The sequence below is a fragment of the Bombus affinis genome, chromosome 15 (assembly GCF_024516045.1).
Source record: "Bombus affinis isolate iyBomAffi1 chromosome 15, iyBomAffi1.2, whole genome shotgun sequence".
Taxonomy (NCBI): Eukaryota; Metazoa; Arthropoda; class Insecta; order Hymenoptera; family Apidae; genus Bombus; species Bombus affinis.
Genome location: NC_066358.1, coordinates 9625758 through 9642558, shown reverse-complemented (window position 1 = coordinate 9642558; position 16801 = coordinate 9625758). Strand labels below are relative to the sequence as shown.

The 16801-nt window shown below is 37.0% G+C and overlaps 1 protein-coding gene across 5 annotated transcripts in view; it reads left to right on the top strand.

The window, feature by feature from the left end:
- The window catches only part of LOC126925115 (spondin-1-like), a 34158-nt gene that overhangs the window by 15087 nt on the left and 2270 nt on the right, over nucleotides 1–16801 (top strand). Inside the window, exons 1-15 of one of the 5 annotated variants that reach the window (XM_050740376.1) lie at nucleotides 8286–8706; nucleotides 8844–9087; nucleotides 9736–9922; nucleotides 10812–10976; nucleotides 11199–11322; nucleotides 11498–11628; nucleotides 12522–12720; nucleotides 12851–13013; nucleotides 13163–13502; nucleotides 14584–14788; nucleotides 15327–15494; nucleotides 15838–15960; nucleotides 16261–16409; nucleotides 16539–16617; nucleotides 16703–16771. In XM_050740376.1, coding sequence (XP_050596333.1) covers nucleotide 8706; nucleotides 8844–9087; nucleotides 9736–9922; nucleotides 10812–10976; nucleotides 11199–11322; nucleotides 11498–11628; nucleotides 12522–12720; nucleotides 12851–13013; nucleotides 13163–13502; nucleotides 14584–14788; nucleotides 15327–15494; nucleotides 15838–15960; nucleotides 16261–16409; nucleotides 16539–16617; nucleotides 16703–16771 — 2347 coding nt within the window. In that variant the 5' untranslated portion in view covers nucleotides 8286–8705. Of the gene's footprint in view, nucleotides 1–8285; nucleotides 8707–8843; nucleotides 9088–9735; nucleotides 9923–10811; nucleotides 10977–11198; nucleotides 11323–11497; nucleotides 11629–12521; nucleotides 12721–12850; nucleotides 13014–13162; nucleotides 13503–14583; nucleotides 14789–15326; nucleotides 15495–15837; nucleotides 15961–16260; nucleotides 16410–16538; nucleotides 16618–16702; nucleotides 16772–16801 lie in introns of those variants that run through there. The other 4 variants (XM_050740372.1, XM_050740374.1, XM_050740375.1 and 1 more) reach the window with 4 other exon arrangements.

Genomic DNA, 16801 nt, shown 5'->3' with positions numbered 1-16801 from the left:
CTGAATAGACCTTCGAGAATAAAGGAAAGAAATTTCTCTCGAACTGCTTCCTTCGACCATAATGACGGCAATTATTGAAAAAACCCAGGAACCTAGGACGTATCGTCACCTTATGCGGGATACCGGCGGATTCAGGGCACACTGGCGATTCAACGCTCGTCGAGAACTGTCTTCCATGAGATAAAAAACAAGCGTGTAACTTCTGCAAGATGTGGATGTCCCCGTTTTTTAAATTTGACATCAAATCCGGGCTGTTTTCGCCAGGAAATTACAGGGATTTAGTCGAGAGCTTCGCGAATAGAAAATATTATATTTGCCGACCACAGGCGGAGACACGATAAGTCACATTTCCTATCTTTCGCGTGAAAGCAGTTTTAAAATTCAAGCAAATTCATCATCGATCGATTCCACGGTACGAACGTTATTTTCGTTCTCGATCATGTCATATTAAAATTCTTCTGTTTGGTTATAAAGTGACATTAAAATTAAAGCAAAGAAGAAGAGTGCTTATATACCAAAAGAAACGTGCTTATCGTATTTCCCTCCTGCGATCTTCGTTTAACAGGAAAACGGATTTCTCTCGAGTAAAAATTCTATACCTTAGTTCTGTTCCATAAATATGAGTTTTCGTAAACAGATCCACGGCCCATGATCATTAACTGGAACCTCGTTCCTCTCTAGAACCCCAGTTCTGCGTTATTCTACAACCGAAATCTCTATATCACCCAACACTCACGAACTCGGTAAAACCATCCTCCCCTACAAACTCACATTCGCATCCCTTTTCTCCCATAAACTCCACCCCATTCTCTCTCTTCCATCCCTCCAGCTATCCCTCTTCGCCTCTCCGGCCACATCTGTGTTCCATTCAATCTCTCACCAATCGCAATTATACCTCGCTTTCTGCATATTCTCATCCGTTACATCCGTCGACTAGGTACACCGGCTTTCTATCACCGCGCCTCTCCCAAAAAATCAACCAAATATGAAATACATCGACACGTTTCAATCCATTCCTCATTCGCAGTGACCATGTCCGCGAGGTTCGCCGTCAATTACATACGATCGATCGCGAACCGTGTTCGCGTGTCTCCTGCGTGATTAATCGCTGACGCGGGGTCGTATTTAGTAGCGATCTCTCGGCAATGACGCTTTACGATTTGACAGGACTATTTTCTGTACGTTCGAATTAGCAAAATAGCCGAAATAAAGAATCGGCGAATTTTTGTACAATTTTTATTGATTTTCAGCGGTGAGTTTTTCGAGAATTCGAATGGTTTCTGGCAAAGTTTCTCCGCCGTGTTATTCGCACCAGTAACGCTGTACTGATTTATACCGGGCAGGATTATATTTCGAACAATGTAATTAGCAAACTAGTCAGGGTGACTAATTCGCAATTTTTTCGTCGTTCGCACTGGTAACGCCGTGCAATTTGACTGCTTTATATTTCTAATGGCCGGATCACACGCTCGTGTGCGTTGCATCATTAAAAATGTTAACCCGTCGAATAGCACAGCGTTATCGCAAACAACGTCACATCGCTCGTCCGCATCAGTCTTTATATTTTTAATAGCGGCACCTAATGTTCGTGTACACAGCGTCATTAACACGGCAAGCATCCATTAAAATATAAAACTTAGATGCAAAGAAACTTAAAATCGAAACGAAAGATGTATATAAAAAAGATATAGAAACGAGATATTCGTTCGTATATTTGAAGAAAAATTATTCGAATCTGCGGAGACGTAAAGCGACTCGGTATAAACTTACAAAATTTCTAACATCGAGCAGTCCGATAGCTGTAGCGGTAATCCACTTTGTCTCGGTCATCGAGCGGAACACTGGATGCAATTATCGAAAACTAAACCGGTGAACGTGGACCGTAGACGCCCCGCGGTTACTAACGCATGCAAATCCTACGAGTCGGTGAATTAATGCATTACGTAACAGTTTGGCCGCGAGCCAGGTGCCAAGTACACGCTCGTGGATGCAGTTCGACGAATGCACCGGGTGCAACCGGTGCACAGGTCGGAATCGCGAATGCGAATGAAGTCACATCGAATCAACTATAATGGCGCCGTGGAATCGGAGACGGATCGTTGAGAAGAGAATCGCGCGTGAATTCCCTTCAGATTTATCGTGTGTTTTCCTCCGCTTGCGCGAGCATTCTATCAGAGTTCGTGACTCGTAGCTGTAAATGTATCGTGGAAATCGGCATCGGAAGTATATAAAGATCTTCGTGGAAAAGTGGTGCGAGTGAATCTCTTTTTAGAAACGATTCCAGCGATATATGAGATCTAGATATTTTGTCATGAATTTATCGCACTTTACGATAGAGTGTGCATGGTAAAATATGGTAAAATATTTAGGGTTCTCTGTTTTTAAACTTTTGCTTTGTCGAATTCGTCGAATTAGAGTTTCGTCATCTATTACGTACCATGTTTTCTTCCAAACGTTTCGTTTTAACGTTCGCGAACTTGTTCGATGGATCGGTGGTGGTTCGAATAAGGAAAGTTTGACAATGGACAATGATAGCTTTTAATGGAATATCTCCGCTGTGAAAAATTCGAATTTCCTCGGAAACGTGCTACAGGCAATCGTTGGCGATTTATAGTTCACAACTGTCCGACTCTGACAAAGCTCGATTTAGCTCACTCTTCTCTGAAATTATCACACTCTGACACGTACTTACACGTCGCCGCTATCCAAAACTCCTTTGGCATTTCTACAGATCGCTCGGTGATACGCATCTCGCTCTAAAGGTTACTCTGCTTCTTCGTATAATTCAAAAGACATTTATTGGCAATATTTAATAAAAAAAAAAAAAAGAAAATTTTTCCACAAAATATTTTTAAACATACGATATAGGATTCTCAAATTGTAAGCTCGCGTTCTTACGATAAATTTTAAATTACGCTCGTGAAATATTACCTACTATCTGATCTTTTGATCTACTTAAGTGAAATAGGAGCTAGTTCGTCCACTATGTTTGAATCATTTATTATAATACCATGAATTACGTAGTACGATTTCAGGTTTCTAAATTTATGTCAGGCAAAAGTAAAGATATACGTTTGAAACAAAATATTTCTTTCCGCAGTTATATAGAATATCCTATTTTTTCTTTATATATATATCTATATAACATTTACACTGCCCAATGGTGTAACTTATTTATCCTTCGTTCATTAAATGTTTTAGTCTCCACTTTGAAAAAATTCACGTAGCCAGAATTCGATTTTTTTGCACACCTCTGCCATAAACCATGCATTGCCGTTTTTTGCAGGAGAATATGTTTTTTTTTTTTTTTATTAAAATGCTAGACAAACGCGTTGATAAATAAAATTCTCCTACCATTTTTTATACCTGTAAATAGTCTTTTTCGAATATCAATTGTTTTTTAATCAAACACGTGCATCTCGCCATTTTGTTTTGATAATTTAATAACTATTCTCTCCCTCTCTCTCTCTCTTTGTGTTTCAAAAGCTACGAACAATGTCGTTAAAAAAGACTATCGCGTTACTAAAAAATTTGGAAAGTATAACAAACGATCGTAACGTTGAGAATATTTAACCGAGTTGAGGGTGCTGCGAATTTGCGGAAAGAGGTTCCGTTTCCTTTTTCAACCTCGGAGCAATTTCAATTTAGTAGGGAAAGACAATAGTGTACAGAAAGCGGGGAATGTGTTTTATGGTCATCTCTCGAATTCAGTTTCTGTGTTTCTCCGCCGACAAAAAGACTAACGAATAATAAGGACGCGGTGCAAAGTCCTTCCATACCGCAATTAAAACCTTCCACTCTTTCTATTTCGTTTGCAAAATATTAAGCGTTCACTCGCTTAACAGTAGGGTTTCGCACGCGTCACTTCCAAATTATTCGCGATCAAAGAAACTTTAAAAATTTAATCAGAGCCGAAATTGTTCCGTTAATTAACGCTGTACTCGGAAAACGACAAATAGTAGCTTGTGATTAAACGAACGCTTAACTCGCAAACTTACGCCCCAACAGGTTCTTACATACATCGTGCGGAAATCCTATCGAATCATAAAACAGAGAAAAAGTTATTTTTATTATTTATCGGCGCGTAAAGCATCGCTTATACCTATTTTGTTTATTCGTATCCTCTATATTGCTTTCTTTATTGCACGTCGTAAGTGAAGGAGTCATAAATAATAACGAAAGCTTGCTTGTAATTTAACTGCCACGGCTAAATCTAATTACACGCTGTCGGACAGAGGGAAAGCCTTCAACCATTTAATTAAACTTTAAATACGGTAAAATGATAGAGAGCGATCGTTTCGTTAGATTATACGGTCATTGAGAAAAGTTATTTGCGATTACGTCTTCGTGCTGCTATTATTCTTCCCCCAGTCATTAAAGAGCTTACCCGATGTTGATCTGTTTGGATAAAACTGACGCGATTAATGAAACTTACTCGTTAATTCAATGGAAGCTGCTGGAGAATCGTAAATTTAAAAGGTGTGAGAAATTGGATGTTTTAAATGAAGTTGCTTCTTTGTGATGTTACTTTAAGTTTAATTATTATTTTATAATATATGTACGGAATAAAAGATTGATAAAATGTATCGATTCCTTTTAGAGAATCGTTCAATTTCTTAAATGATAGTATACGGTTCCAGTATATCAAGACAGTCATCTCGTAAAGACAATTTTTGTACAGAGAAACACGATGCGGAAGAATCGTAGAATTCGCATTGAAGAGGTTTTAATCGATCGCATAGAAAAAAGAATTGTAAAACATCAGAAGAAAAGACAGCCTAGAGAGAAGGAAAAAAATAATGAAGCGAACTCACATTATCGGGAATTCGATTAAACCTTGTCGCGCAGACAACAAATCTCCTCGATTTACGTTCGAAGGGTTTCTAAAGACGTAAACGGAGAAGCAATAAAGCAGCGTGACAACTAAATTCTCGAGACATTGAATAGATTGCATGCTCCGCTGGTTTGAAAATTACTTGCAAAGGTAATCTGCCGTTTATTTCTTTCTTCTTCGATATTTTTCTTTCGCTCGCGACAGTTGTGACGATAACGTACGTAACCATGTGGTATTAAATATCGACGATTGTTACTTTATGAGATTAAAGTTAGCGGATAAGTTGTACAGGACGAAATTGAAAGAGATAAACGCATAGCTGTAATTTTGAAAATTAATATCCCCAAAAATGTAGAGGAACAATGATGACAAAGCTAAGAAACCGAGTGTAACGTTCATGGAAAGACAGCACCTTAGAAGTGTTACCGCTAACCACATTAACAGATTAGAGAGTAGCACCTTAGGCGAGATTTTTTCCACGCGCAATTGCAAAATCGAGCAAGTTTCTTTCCTTTTGTTTCTGCGTGTCAGCGTGGGAAACACGATACATCGACGAAGGTTTCATTTAACTCTGTTTTCCCCCTTTTTCCCAGTTAATTCTTCTAATTCAGGGTTATGAGAATGATCGTGAGAGTCATGTGTCACTGCTTGCTGGCGCAACTTTCAATTTCGAGACTGGATTTATTTAACGTCATTGCGTCTAGACAGTGTTCAAGAAGAATTTATTCAACTCTCTCACGGTATACCGCCTTTTTCAACTATTAAACGTCGCGTTAGAATTTTGCAGATTCAACGTTATTCTATAGGAAATGAGTAGTTCGTAAGAAAAGAATTCTGCGTGAATTTATTAAGATGCAATGTCTGATACGAAGCTGTACAATTAGAATGATTAAAAAAAAAGTCACAAGAGTTTCATAATTGAAATTGTTTTGTAATGCGGTAATGACAATCGGTATATGCAAACACTAACGCAGACGCAACCTAGACCTAACCCAGACCTGCTTATAGCAGACAGACTATAATCAGATTAAATTGTATTAAATTGTTGAAAGTAAGCATTCAGTACCTCGTTCGCGATAATCATTATCGGGACTTACGAACCTTGTACACTTTGAAAATTTTCTAAGGTTGTGCAGCTCGTTCAAATTTTCGGAGCATCTAAAAATTCCGATATTTTAAAGACATTTCGATTTTCAAACTTTTCGTAATTTTTGCAGTTAAAAGCTCGCAGAATGTTCAGGATTTCCAAAGTTTCCAGATTCCTCGTTTCTAACAATTTGAAAAATTTTCACTCGTTTAAAGTTAAAGTCAATATCGAGAATAATTAAACGCGTATGTAATTACTTTCCTAATCGTGTACTGTAATTGGTACTGAGAAATATTGTGGCTGAAAAATTTAAGCTAATTTCCTAAGAGCTAAATTTGGCGTACTCAGAAATGTAGATAACAAGTTTCATGCTGATGACGCGAATACTAAAAGGTTCTTGGAATTTCTGTCGTGCACGCTATTCCATGGGCAGTCACTTTTCCAAAATGAGAATTATTTACAATTGCGCGTACATATTTTGCAATTAAAAATATTAGAATAAATATTTATGTAATAACGTTACATATCGTCACGCGCAGTATAATTTTTGCCCACAATTACGCTATTCTTTTAAATAGAAACGTGTACACATACATATTTCATAAGTGAAAATAGAATAATGGAAATACCAAAAATTTATTTTACTTCGTGTAATTTTGTTTCAAAGGTGACTAAACCTCGATCAACGAGATCGTTTTAAACGAGCAAAATACGACGAGGAAGATACGTGCACGGCATTGCGTGAAAAATATTTGTGATCAACGTTTAAGTGACGACTGAGTTATTCGGTGAACTAGACGCAGTTTGTGAAGACCCGTAATACCGGAAGCCATAAATGCTCTAAACATCTGCGTGTTACGTCTCTGATGTATACGCACGAGACGAAGTAAAATCGACTGGAAGGGAAAAGATAGTTTTGTATGTCTACAGGGTGCTTGCAAAGTCGTTCAAATTCATACAGAACCGAGAACTCGGTTGTAAACTCGCTACGGTCGTCGATTTACATGCTAAAAGTTGCCACTGACAATATAATCTTTGTAATATCTGTCGACTAACGTAACTCTCATACATCTGTTTACGAAGAGATTTAAAACGATATTATTACCTTTACTTTAGACAAAATTAATTACTTATTTTTTATTAACATAAAATTCTTTGATCATTTTTATCGAAACAATCTATCGACAGTAATTGCTACGACAATAATTTACATCTTATAATTCGTATTTGATAGCTAAAACATTTTATTTTACCGTTTCGTTAAATCGTCACTTTCGCGCAGTTAACCGTAGACTTCATTACCATAGCGTTGTATTGTTTATCGTTCGATAACATTTTCAATGTCCACGCACGAATTATATTTCGATAAAAATTCAAGCATGTAAAATTAGAAGCTTGGAAGTTGCGTAATTTTTACCCAAACGAGTTTTTCGTTTCAATAGCTTACGATCAATCTGTTCGTCGCGCTAACCGAATCACATCGTATACACACCTACTATACAACGTTATTGCACGACTGTTTGACGCCTGTGTTGCACAAAATACAGACTGTTGAGCAAAGGTTCCGTGAGTAATTTGCGCGAATGAGTCAAAGAAAACCAGTGCAATTGCTTCACTACCACGATGCCTGCAACCAATTTAATTTCCCTCGATGCTGGATTCAAGGCATTAATTTTCCATTCCCAATAAATGTTCGTCAACGTTTAATTATCTAAAAGCGCTTGATCGAAATTTGTATTAATTCGTTATTTTCGAGGCTTTTGTAAAGAAAATATATGATTCTGTTCTCCTCATACTCATCTTTCCGGTAAAACACATTGCCAGATCAACGAATCGAACATTTTTGTTATTTTCCACTGATCGGTAGTATCGAACAAATAGAATGAAATTTCGTAACGTCGTTTAATAATTTTCCAATTTTTATTAATATTTATCCGTCTGAAGAAAAATAGGTATTATCTAATAATCGGTCTGGCAATGAGTCATAATTATTTACAAAATTAAATGTTCATTGATCCCTTTTCGATTTCTTTTTCTAAATTATTCGAACGTTTGCAACGATGTTACCTCGTCTGTCGCAGAATAAACGAACAATTGTTTCGGTAAAACAGCGGGAAGTTTGTACAAAATAATCGGACGAGTCGCGAGAGTGTGCAAACCGTGAGAATTTAATACGCTCTACAGAAATTTACACGAGACAGAGAATTTAACGTAGCAATAAAAAATATATGCAGCTAGAATTCGGCGGTGCGTTACAACGTTGTTGTGACACGTGTAATAAAGTACATATTTTCAACGAGGTAACCAATGTACATTTCTGCCTTGTAACAGAGACGTACGGTTGCTCGATTAGGAATAGCAAGATAAACGATAATATATTTTGCAACAACGATATCCGAAATAAATATTTAGAAGATCAGTGGTTCGTTGTTGTATTTTGTTTGCCGACAAACGGATATTCGAGCAAGATTCCGTCCTGTCCACAAAGTCAGAACGACATTAGCTGGAAACGAATTTATCTGCATTCATCGTCGCAGAAAATTGTTCATTAGAAAGTTACGATCTTAATTCCCTCGATTATCGTCTACGAACTACTTCGGAAGATGAGGCTTGCCGTAAATCACGTTACGATATCGATGCATAAAAAACAATTTGTGCGAAGACTATGCCAATATCCATAGTTGGATGAATAGCCGGATCATACGAAGAAACGTATGCGAGCAAAGGATGGTCACTTTGAAACTTAATGATTTTTGGAGAACGAAAAGATTCACGATTCCCTGAAGTTTGTTAAAAGCAGGAAGAAAAGTAATAATTGTAATCGACGTGATACGAATCGTTGACTAAAATAAAAAAATCTCTTTGCGCGAAAGAGTTAAGGACGAAGGAGGAAGAGGATGAAACGCAATTTTTTTGTTTCAGTGACGTTGCAAGCAGATAGTACGGATATCATGCCAAGAAAATTCACTAGGTTTTTGATATCCGCCGAGCCCGAAAAAGAAGACGACACGGCAGAGAGTGGCATCTTCGATTTGCAAGACGAGTTGTTGACAACATACTCGGAAAGTTGTCCGAACGCCGTGGTGGAGACCTCGAAGATGTCCAAAGAAGAGATTTCTGTGGCCTGGACCAGCCCTTCCGAAGGTAGCGGTTGCATATTTATCAGGTGAAGGGACATTTTAATAACAAGCATGGAAAATGATAACGTGTTTTTGCATGCAAATAGTAATGAATTTAATCATATAGATAAATTTATATCTATCTCCTCTCGTCGTTTACGTATCCTGTAATTTATTCGAATTTATAAAATGAAAATCAACGAGATATTGGTCTGTTTTGTATGTACAGATCTTTTAATTAACGCGAGGAAAGGAAATATCGCGCGTAATTTAATAAATACACGATTTAACAAACATTTTATCTTTCAATTTTGCGTAACGAAAATTCTTCCTTCGTCAACATTCTTTCTTATTCAGTGGAAAAGTATTTTTTCTTCTTTCACGATCAATCGGAAAAGAAGAATTCTAAAATAGAAGAAAATTCCAAAGATAAATGTTTCGATTTATCAATTTCGGAATTTATCCTAAAATTTAACAGAATTAAACCGCTAGTAGCAAGAATAGAACGATATTTCGCTATTTTTTTGCACGATTTGACAAACCGACCGAAAAATAAATCTTTCTACTTCGCATTGAACAGCATGCATTTAAACGCAAAGCTTGGCCCATTTCGGTAAACGCTGACATCTCGAATTAATGGAATCTCGGGAACGTGGGGCCGGTAACACGTGTTCTTCCACTTGTTTTTCTCACAGGGCAACGATATTGGAGACGCCAGATACATGGTACATGGATGATCAGAACTTAGTGCTAAAGATATGTCAAGACTCGAGAGCCGAGGCGGACGACCAGGGGCAGGTTCTGAAAAAGTGCTGCGCCTGCGACGAGGCGAAGTACGAAGTTACTTTCGAGGGACTTTGGTCTAGAAATACTCATCCTAAGGCACGTGAGAGCTTGTCAAATAAAATCGACAAACAGAAATGCATAGAATCGCTATCGATCTTCTTGTTTAAGCATCGACGTGTCTCTTCGATGAGAAACTCCTTCGAACGAGTAGCGAAAGCGAAGCAACTCCTTTTCCTTTTATTTCGACCTTCCTCTTTTTCGTCGAAACTTCATTTTATTGAAATCGAAGCGCTGTGAATTAAGTGTACTGATCGATTGAAATAAGATTCTTGAAAAATTCGTATAAATGAAATTATCGTCTTGGTGAAAGGAAAAAGGATTAGTTCGTGGACATTTAGACGTACGTTACACCGTGTAAGAAACAAATTGTTTATTTTGAACATTTCCAACATATAAAATTCGACTACGAATTAATTTTGTGCGAAACCGTTGTGCTAAAATAAAGAGTGTACGTTGATAAATTACGAAGAGTATCGAAAGAAGTTGAAATTGGAGAGGAATTATTTCAATTCCAATTGGAATTCTTCGTGCTAAATAAGGAGACTGGATGCTGTTTTATCGATGTCGCGGGGGACAGAGTTACTTTACGACGTGAAAATGGGTCGAAAGAAAGTTCGACGAAACTTTCTTTTAACTTGCGACGATATGTGGCTCGGGTATATAACAACGTTATAGGAAAACGTTACCCATAAATACGGAATCGCATCCGTGTGCATTCGATTCAACGATTTTCGATATTCGGTCAAATTGAAATGAGAGCCACTATTGTGATCAGATTCGTGTATTCAGCCGGTGATTATCGAAAAATTGAAACTAAAAACATACGCCCCAACAGTTTTGTACGAGCTACGCAATATGTTTTCTCTCTTTAATAAGATCTTTTAATGGGAAAATCATTTTTAATCGAATTTTTTCATTTTTCCAGGACTTTCCTAGTAAAGGATGGCTCATTCGATTTTCAGACGTAATTGGGGCATCGCATACGGTTGATTATAGATTTTGGAAATACGATGGTCTAGCTAGTCCTGGGTTGCAACAACTGGCTGAACTTGGATCAACCAGGAAATTAGAATCCGAATTAAAGAGTCAAGTAAATATTAAAACAAGAACATTATATCAATTTTTTAAATTCGCTTTTGTCTGTCATGAAAAGTTAAATGTAGCAGGGAATAAGGAGAGTTACAGTTACTTTACAGTCAAAATAAATTCTTTGCTTTGAATTATAAGAATTGGATTTTAATTTTGCGTAAATTTCTTTTCGTATTAACATTGACAGTAAATATCGATCTACGAATGGTTTACTTTTTCACAGAGTAAAAAGATCAGAACTATAATTAAAGCCAGAGGAATAAGTTATCCCAATGTGACTGGGAAAACTTTCGCAGTATTCCGTGTTGATCGGGAACATCACCTGATGTCTTTGGTGTCGATGATCGGTAAGGAAATTTTGGAGAAAAATAATTCTCCCGATTTATACTTGGATAATGTGACGATTCTTGAAACTTAGAAATGCTTTACGAGTTCCACTGAAAAATTCTAGAAATTACGATGGATCAATTGAAGTTTTCTGAATTTCAATTAAAATATGAAATGTGAAAAATGATCTTGTAGATCCTTCGCCGGACTGGATCGTCGGAGTTTCAGGCTTGGAATTGTGCTTGGATAGCTGCACTTGGATCGAACACAAAGAACTGAATTTGTACCCTTACGATGCGGGCACTGATAATGGAATCACGTATTTGGTAAAAAAAAATTCCTTTCTCAAACGATCTAAATTCTACTTTACCAACTTCGTACGATATAATTATTTTCGCAAAAACATCCTCCAAACATTTTCTTGGTCCATTTCCGGCTCCATTCGGTTCAGTCCGATCGTTGCCAACGGGTAAAAACGAAAAGCAGCTGCCGATAAAAAACAAATTAAGAAGCGTGATGAAAAATTGCAAATGACAGGTAAAGACGAATAGGTTTTCGTTTACGATGGAAAATGGTTTCCCCTTTGGCGGAGAAAAGCCCAGACGTTTCAGCAGTTTTCGATGCCCAGCGGAAAAGATTCGTTTAGGAGGACGAAATCAATGTCAGCTGTCGAGCGCAGAAAATCGCATAATAAATTCAAGCGCGGGTCTCGGGCCTAACAATCGACAATAGGGTTGCGGATCGCGTGAAAATCGCTGACGGCGTCGAAGTAATCGTGCCAGCGACGCTTTTCCGGCCGACCAACGACTTTCCTCGTCGCTTCGCAACATTTCCGCTTTTCGATTGTTCGAAATCTATCGTTCAACGATATGCTCGTGATTCCTCGCGAAACACAAATTTAATCTTGAGCAATAATAAAGAGGCAAAAATAATTCATTAGTTTCAAAGGAAACGAACGATAATAATAATAAAAGAAATTCGTAAAACAAGCAGATTTATAACGATAAAATGAATAAGTTGAAGAGATCGAGAATTGTTTGGAGGTTGATGAATGTATTTGAACTGACTTGTATTATAATCCACTTATTGGAACTGTCTCGTGCTTAATTATTGATATCGTCGTTATTTGATATTTCTTGATAGGCGTAACTTAATTACTTTATACTGCAATTGCGTTTTATGTAGGCGGTAAAATGAAGGAGATTTCTTGCGTTTGCAGTCACCGGATTCGCCAACTGATCCTCAAGAACCCATCCGTAGGATAACTTCGAGCTACCCAAACGACTCCAAGTCTCCGTTTTACGATCCTTCCGGTTTAGATATGAAACCGCTTGCCAGACTTTACTTGAACCGACAGAGGCTTTACGAGAAAGCCTGCAAGAACGCGTCGGAAGATGCGCCATCGTCCACAGATACGGGTAACTAACAGTAGTTTAAATAAACACCAACATAGAGAATATCTCTTTTTATTAGCTTTTTTTATTTCCTGCTCGAGGTGGTCATTTTAACGAGGAAGTTTAACGAAGATATAATTTATAACGTATACAGGAGCCTGCAAAGTGACAGCATGGCGCAACTGGACCGCATGTTCGACAGCGTGCGGACGTGGCACTCAACTCAGACAAAGATATTACGAGAACGAAGCTGCAGCGGTCGCGAACAAGTGCAACGTCTCGCTAAGTGACAGGCGTCAATGTCTTGGACACGATTGGTAATTACCATGATTTTATGAAAACTCTCCTAGAGAAACCTGTATGATTAGGAATATTGAAACACGTTGCTATAGGTATTCAAGAAGGTTTAGAAATAAACGGATTGTCTCTATAGCAAGGAAATAAAATTGAATATCGTTAAATATAGCAATGGAGAGCGAAGATCGGTGAAAGGATGCAGCGAGTCCGAAGTATTACACGAATGGAGTGACTGGAGTGAATGCTCGACGACCTGCGGCCGCGGAATCAGGACCAGAACAAGGGCTTTCAAGAACAAGAAATATAAACAGTGCAAAGCCTTCTATAGCGACCAACAACTTCAACAAACCGACCATTGCACGAATTCTGAGTGCGACGAAAAGAATGGAGAGGAGGTAAGCGAGATGTCTATCCAAAAGGAGGAGAATGATAACAATGAGGACAATGATAACAAAGAAGATTACGAGGAAGACGACGCAACATTGGGTGGAATCGAGGAATGGTCGCAAGTACAGAATCCAGTGATAGTTTACGAAAATTTACTAATTGCAAGCTAACTAGCAGAAACCTCGCAAAACGCGTGCACGTAACTTTCTGGCTATTGTCTCGTCGAGCGCGTGAAAATAAGACGTAGAACAAACTATCGTTTGACAATTGCGCTTGTTTATGTTATTATTAACAAATTATCGAACTTGGTCATCGTAGAAATAATAATAATTACATTTGAAGATCATCTTATGCAAGCTGTCCCGCATAACATAGTATCTATGCTAGTGCTACGTTATGCAGGACGCTCTGTATATATACGAATCATTACTAACGAATTTCGAATTATTCAGAATAATCGTTCCACGCGCGAGTAACTATAAACCATACCTGCACCATTTCTCGCTGAACCATCCACTGGCATCCTCACGTAAGTCGAGCGATTTAATCGCGAGAAAAGTGAAAAATCAACGATCAGTTAACTCTCCGTTCACAGAGTAAGTCAGAAGCAATGGATGAAATGAATAAGAAAGCTAGATAATCGATATTTCAACGAAACAAAATTGCTTTTGCCTACTTTATAAAATAATGATCATTTCTCTTCTGCTTGCTCACAGTGCTAGATTATTCATTTTATTTGTCACTTCATATTTCATTCAATAACGTCATTTATTAAATGTACTTTGTCACGCATATAGACTTATTGTTACGCACTGACATTCAACTTTTAATAAATGCAATCGACTAACGTTCACTATATGCGACACCATCTAGTTTATAAATACATTCTTTTCTGATGTTACAAAGTCACTAGCTTTTTCTTCTTTCGCCGTAACAGTTTAAAAAAGGATTTTAGATGCTAATAATAAATTAAGTTTTATTTCTAGAACTTTTTCTATTAAGAATTAATAGAATATAGAAGATTAGAATTGTTTGTTAATGGGCATATTTAAAAATCAAATTCAATTAATTACTGGGACGTCAAAATCATTTGAACCATGAGACTTACGAAGAAAGTTAAATAAACCTAAATGATTAAATGACAGAAATCTTAGTAATTGAATCAAGAATCTAATTCATCCATCGTATTGATTTTCTAATTAGAAATGCATCGAAGAGCGTTACATGCAATGGTCCCTGTGGTCACCCTGCAGTTCTAGCTGCGGTAGCGGTACCCAAACGAGATTTAGAATGACCCATGAGAATTGGAAACGCCATGATGACGTGGATCCTACAGAATGCAGGCACGAGGCGGTTCCCTGTCAAGCTAAAATTGCATCATGTAATTTCACGAAAGAAGAAGCAGAAGGTAAGACTTGTTCTATTCTAACCAGGAGCAAAATCAATTTTCATACATGAAAAAGTTGATACAAATCTTTGCGCGCTCATTCTATATTAGCTTTGAAAGACGCTAAAAGTCTAACTCGTTGCTATTTGAAAATATTTCGAAAAATCTCGTAGATGCCTAGCATAGGATGTTCTTATAATTTCGCAGTAACAAGTCCCAAGAACGGATTAGAACTTATTTCCTCTACAATTATAAAGCTTCCCTTGTTGAAAGGAAAAACCAAGATATAAAACCCTCTTAATTCTCACAGAACTGTATCAAATTTTCCTTTTACACTTTCATGACACGCGGCATTTTTATAAACAAAGATTCAAATTGTAAATCGAAGCAACACAAGCAGCAGAAGCACGTAAAACAAAAACAAAGAGAAGCAATTAATCATGCAGATTTTCGTTATTTATAGAAGAAGCTAGTGAGAAAAGATTAAAAGGTGAATCGTAATAAAAATGATTTCAAAAATAAAGGAACAATTGTTAAGAGAATGTTGGACTGATTGCAGAATTTTGCAAGAAACCGAAGGAAGAAGGACGATGCAACGGTAACATAATTCGTTGGTATTTCGACAAAGAGAAGGGATGTAAATCGTTCAAGTATTCCGGCTGTGATGGAAATGAAAATAATTTTCCAACTGAACAAGATTGCAAAAAAGTTTGCGATAGCTATCAGAGTAAGTTTCCCTTCGTAATTCAGCCATCTCTTACATCTTTCTTTATTCAAAAATCCATCGACGATGGAAGTAAAACTTGTTCAGATGATAAGATAAAGTGATTTTGATACTATTGACATACTTTTGCATCATAAAAGTAACAATAACTCGACTCTAAAAGAATTCATTGATTTTTAATTCCTTTAAGGATAGAAAACTATATCTACTGTTCGAACGAACTCGTTTAGAGCTTCTGATGATTATCGAATATAGGAAATTTAATAATTCAAGTTTTGTGGCTTACGTTTTTTTAACAAAATCTCCATTATTATTCTGTGCACGCTTGCTTATCAAAAAAATATAGAAGATTTAAGGACTAACTTATCAACTATGGCGAAAAACTATAAGGTATCCCTCAGCAGCGTTCTCAGCTATCACATACCTGCACAGGGGCAACGCAGTACGAAGACAAAGCGAGCACACCATGGTGATGCTACCTAATAAATTGCATTACTTCGTCTTGCAAATCGAATTACGAAAATTACGAATCCCTTTGGCCCCAATTTCGAATAATATCAACAAAAAAAAAAAAAAAAGAAAGCCATAATTATGTTGCGTAATTTGATTGAAATTCGATATTTTTTGCTCGATATGTTGTTAAGCAGTTAACTGCTCGCTTATTATCAGTATAAACATTAACGCAATTTAGTGACATTCTACGTTCAACCTGCTTGGTTTATAAATGTTTTTTGCAATGTAGTAAACAATATGCGATATCTTCTTGCAGAGAAATTAAAATTCAGAGGTATAGAAGCAGACAGTCAAATGAAATCGTCTTATAATGCGGAAGATGTCGACTGTCAGGTATCCGAATGGAGTAGTTGGTCTAAGTGTGCAGGATGTCGTGGATATAAAAATAGTACAAGAGAAATTAAGGTAAATAAATTTTTATAATCAGAAGGAAAATGGAAGTTAAATGTTCTTTTTATTTTATTCGATGAAAAATTCGTACGAATCAATGTTTTCCATTTCCAATAGTTAATTCGTTTAATTTGAATAATATAGGTACCACATAGAGGTAAAGGTAAACGATGTCCAACAAAATTACATCGTAAAAGAAAATGTCGTAAAGATCCATTGTGTTGTAAGTAGAATGAAGATAAAATAATTTAATCTAATTTAACGTGTACTAACTACGGAAACTGATTAAATAAGAGTAAAATCCGTAGCCTTGCAAGCTGATGTTCCAAGGCGACGTATATACCGTGACCAAAGTTTGAAGGTAGAAGAAAATCAAAGTGAGTTTTGATTAATAAACATATTTTTTT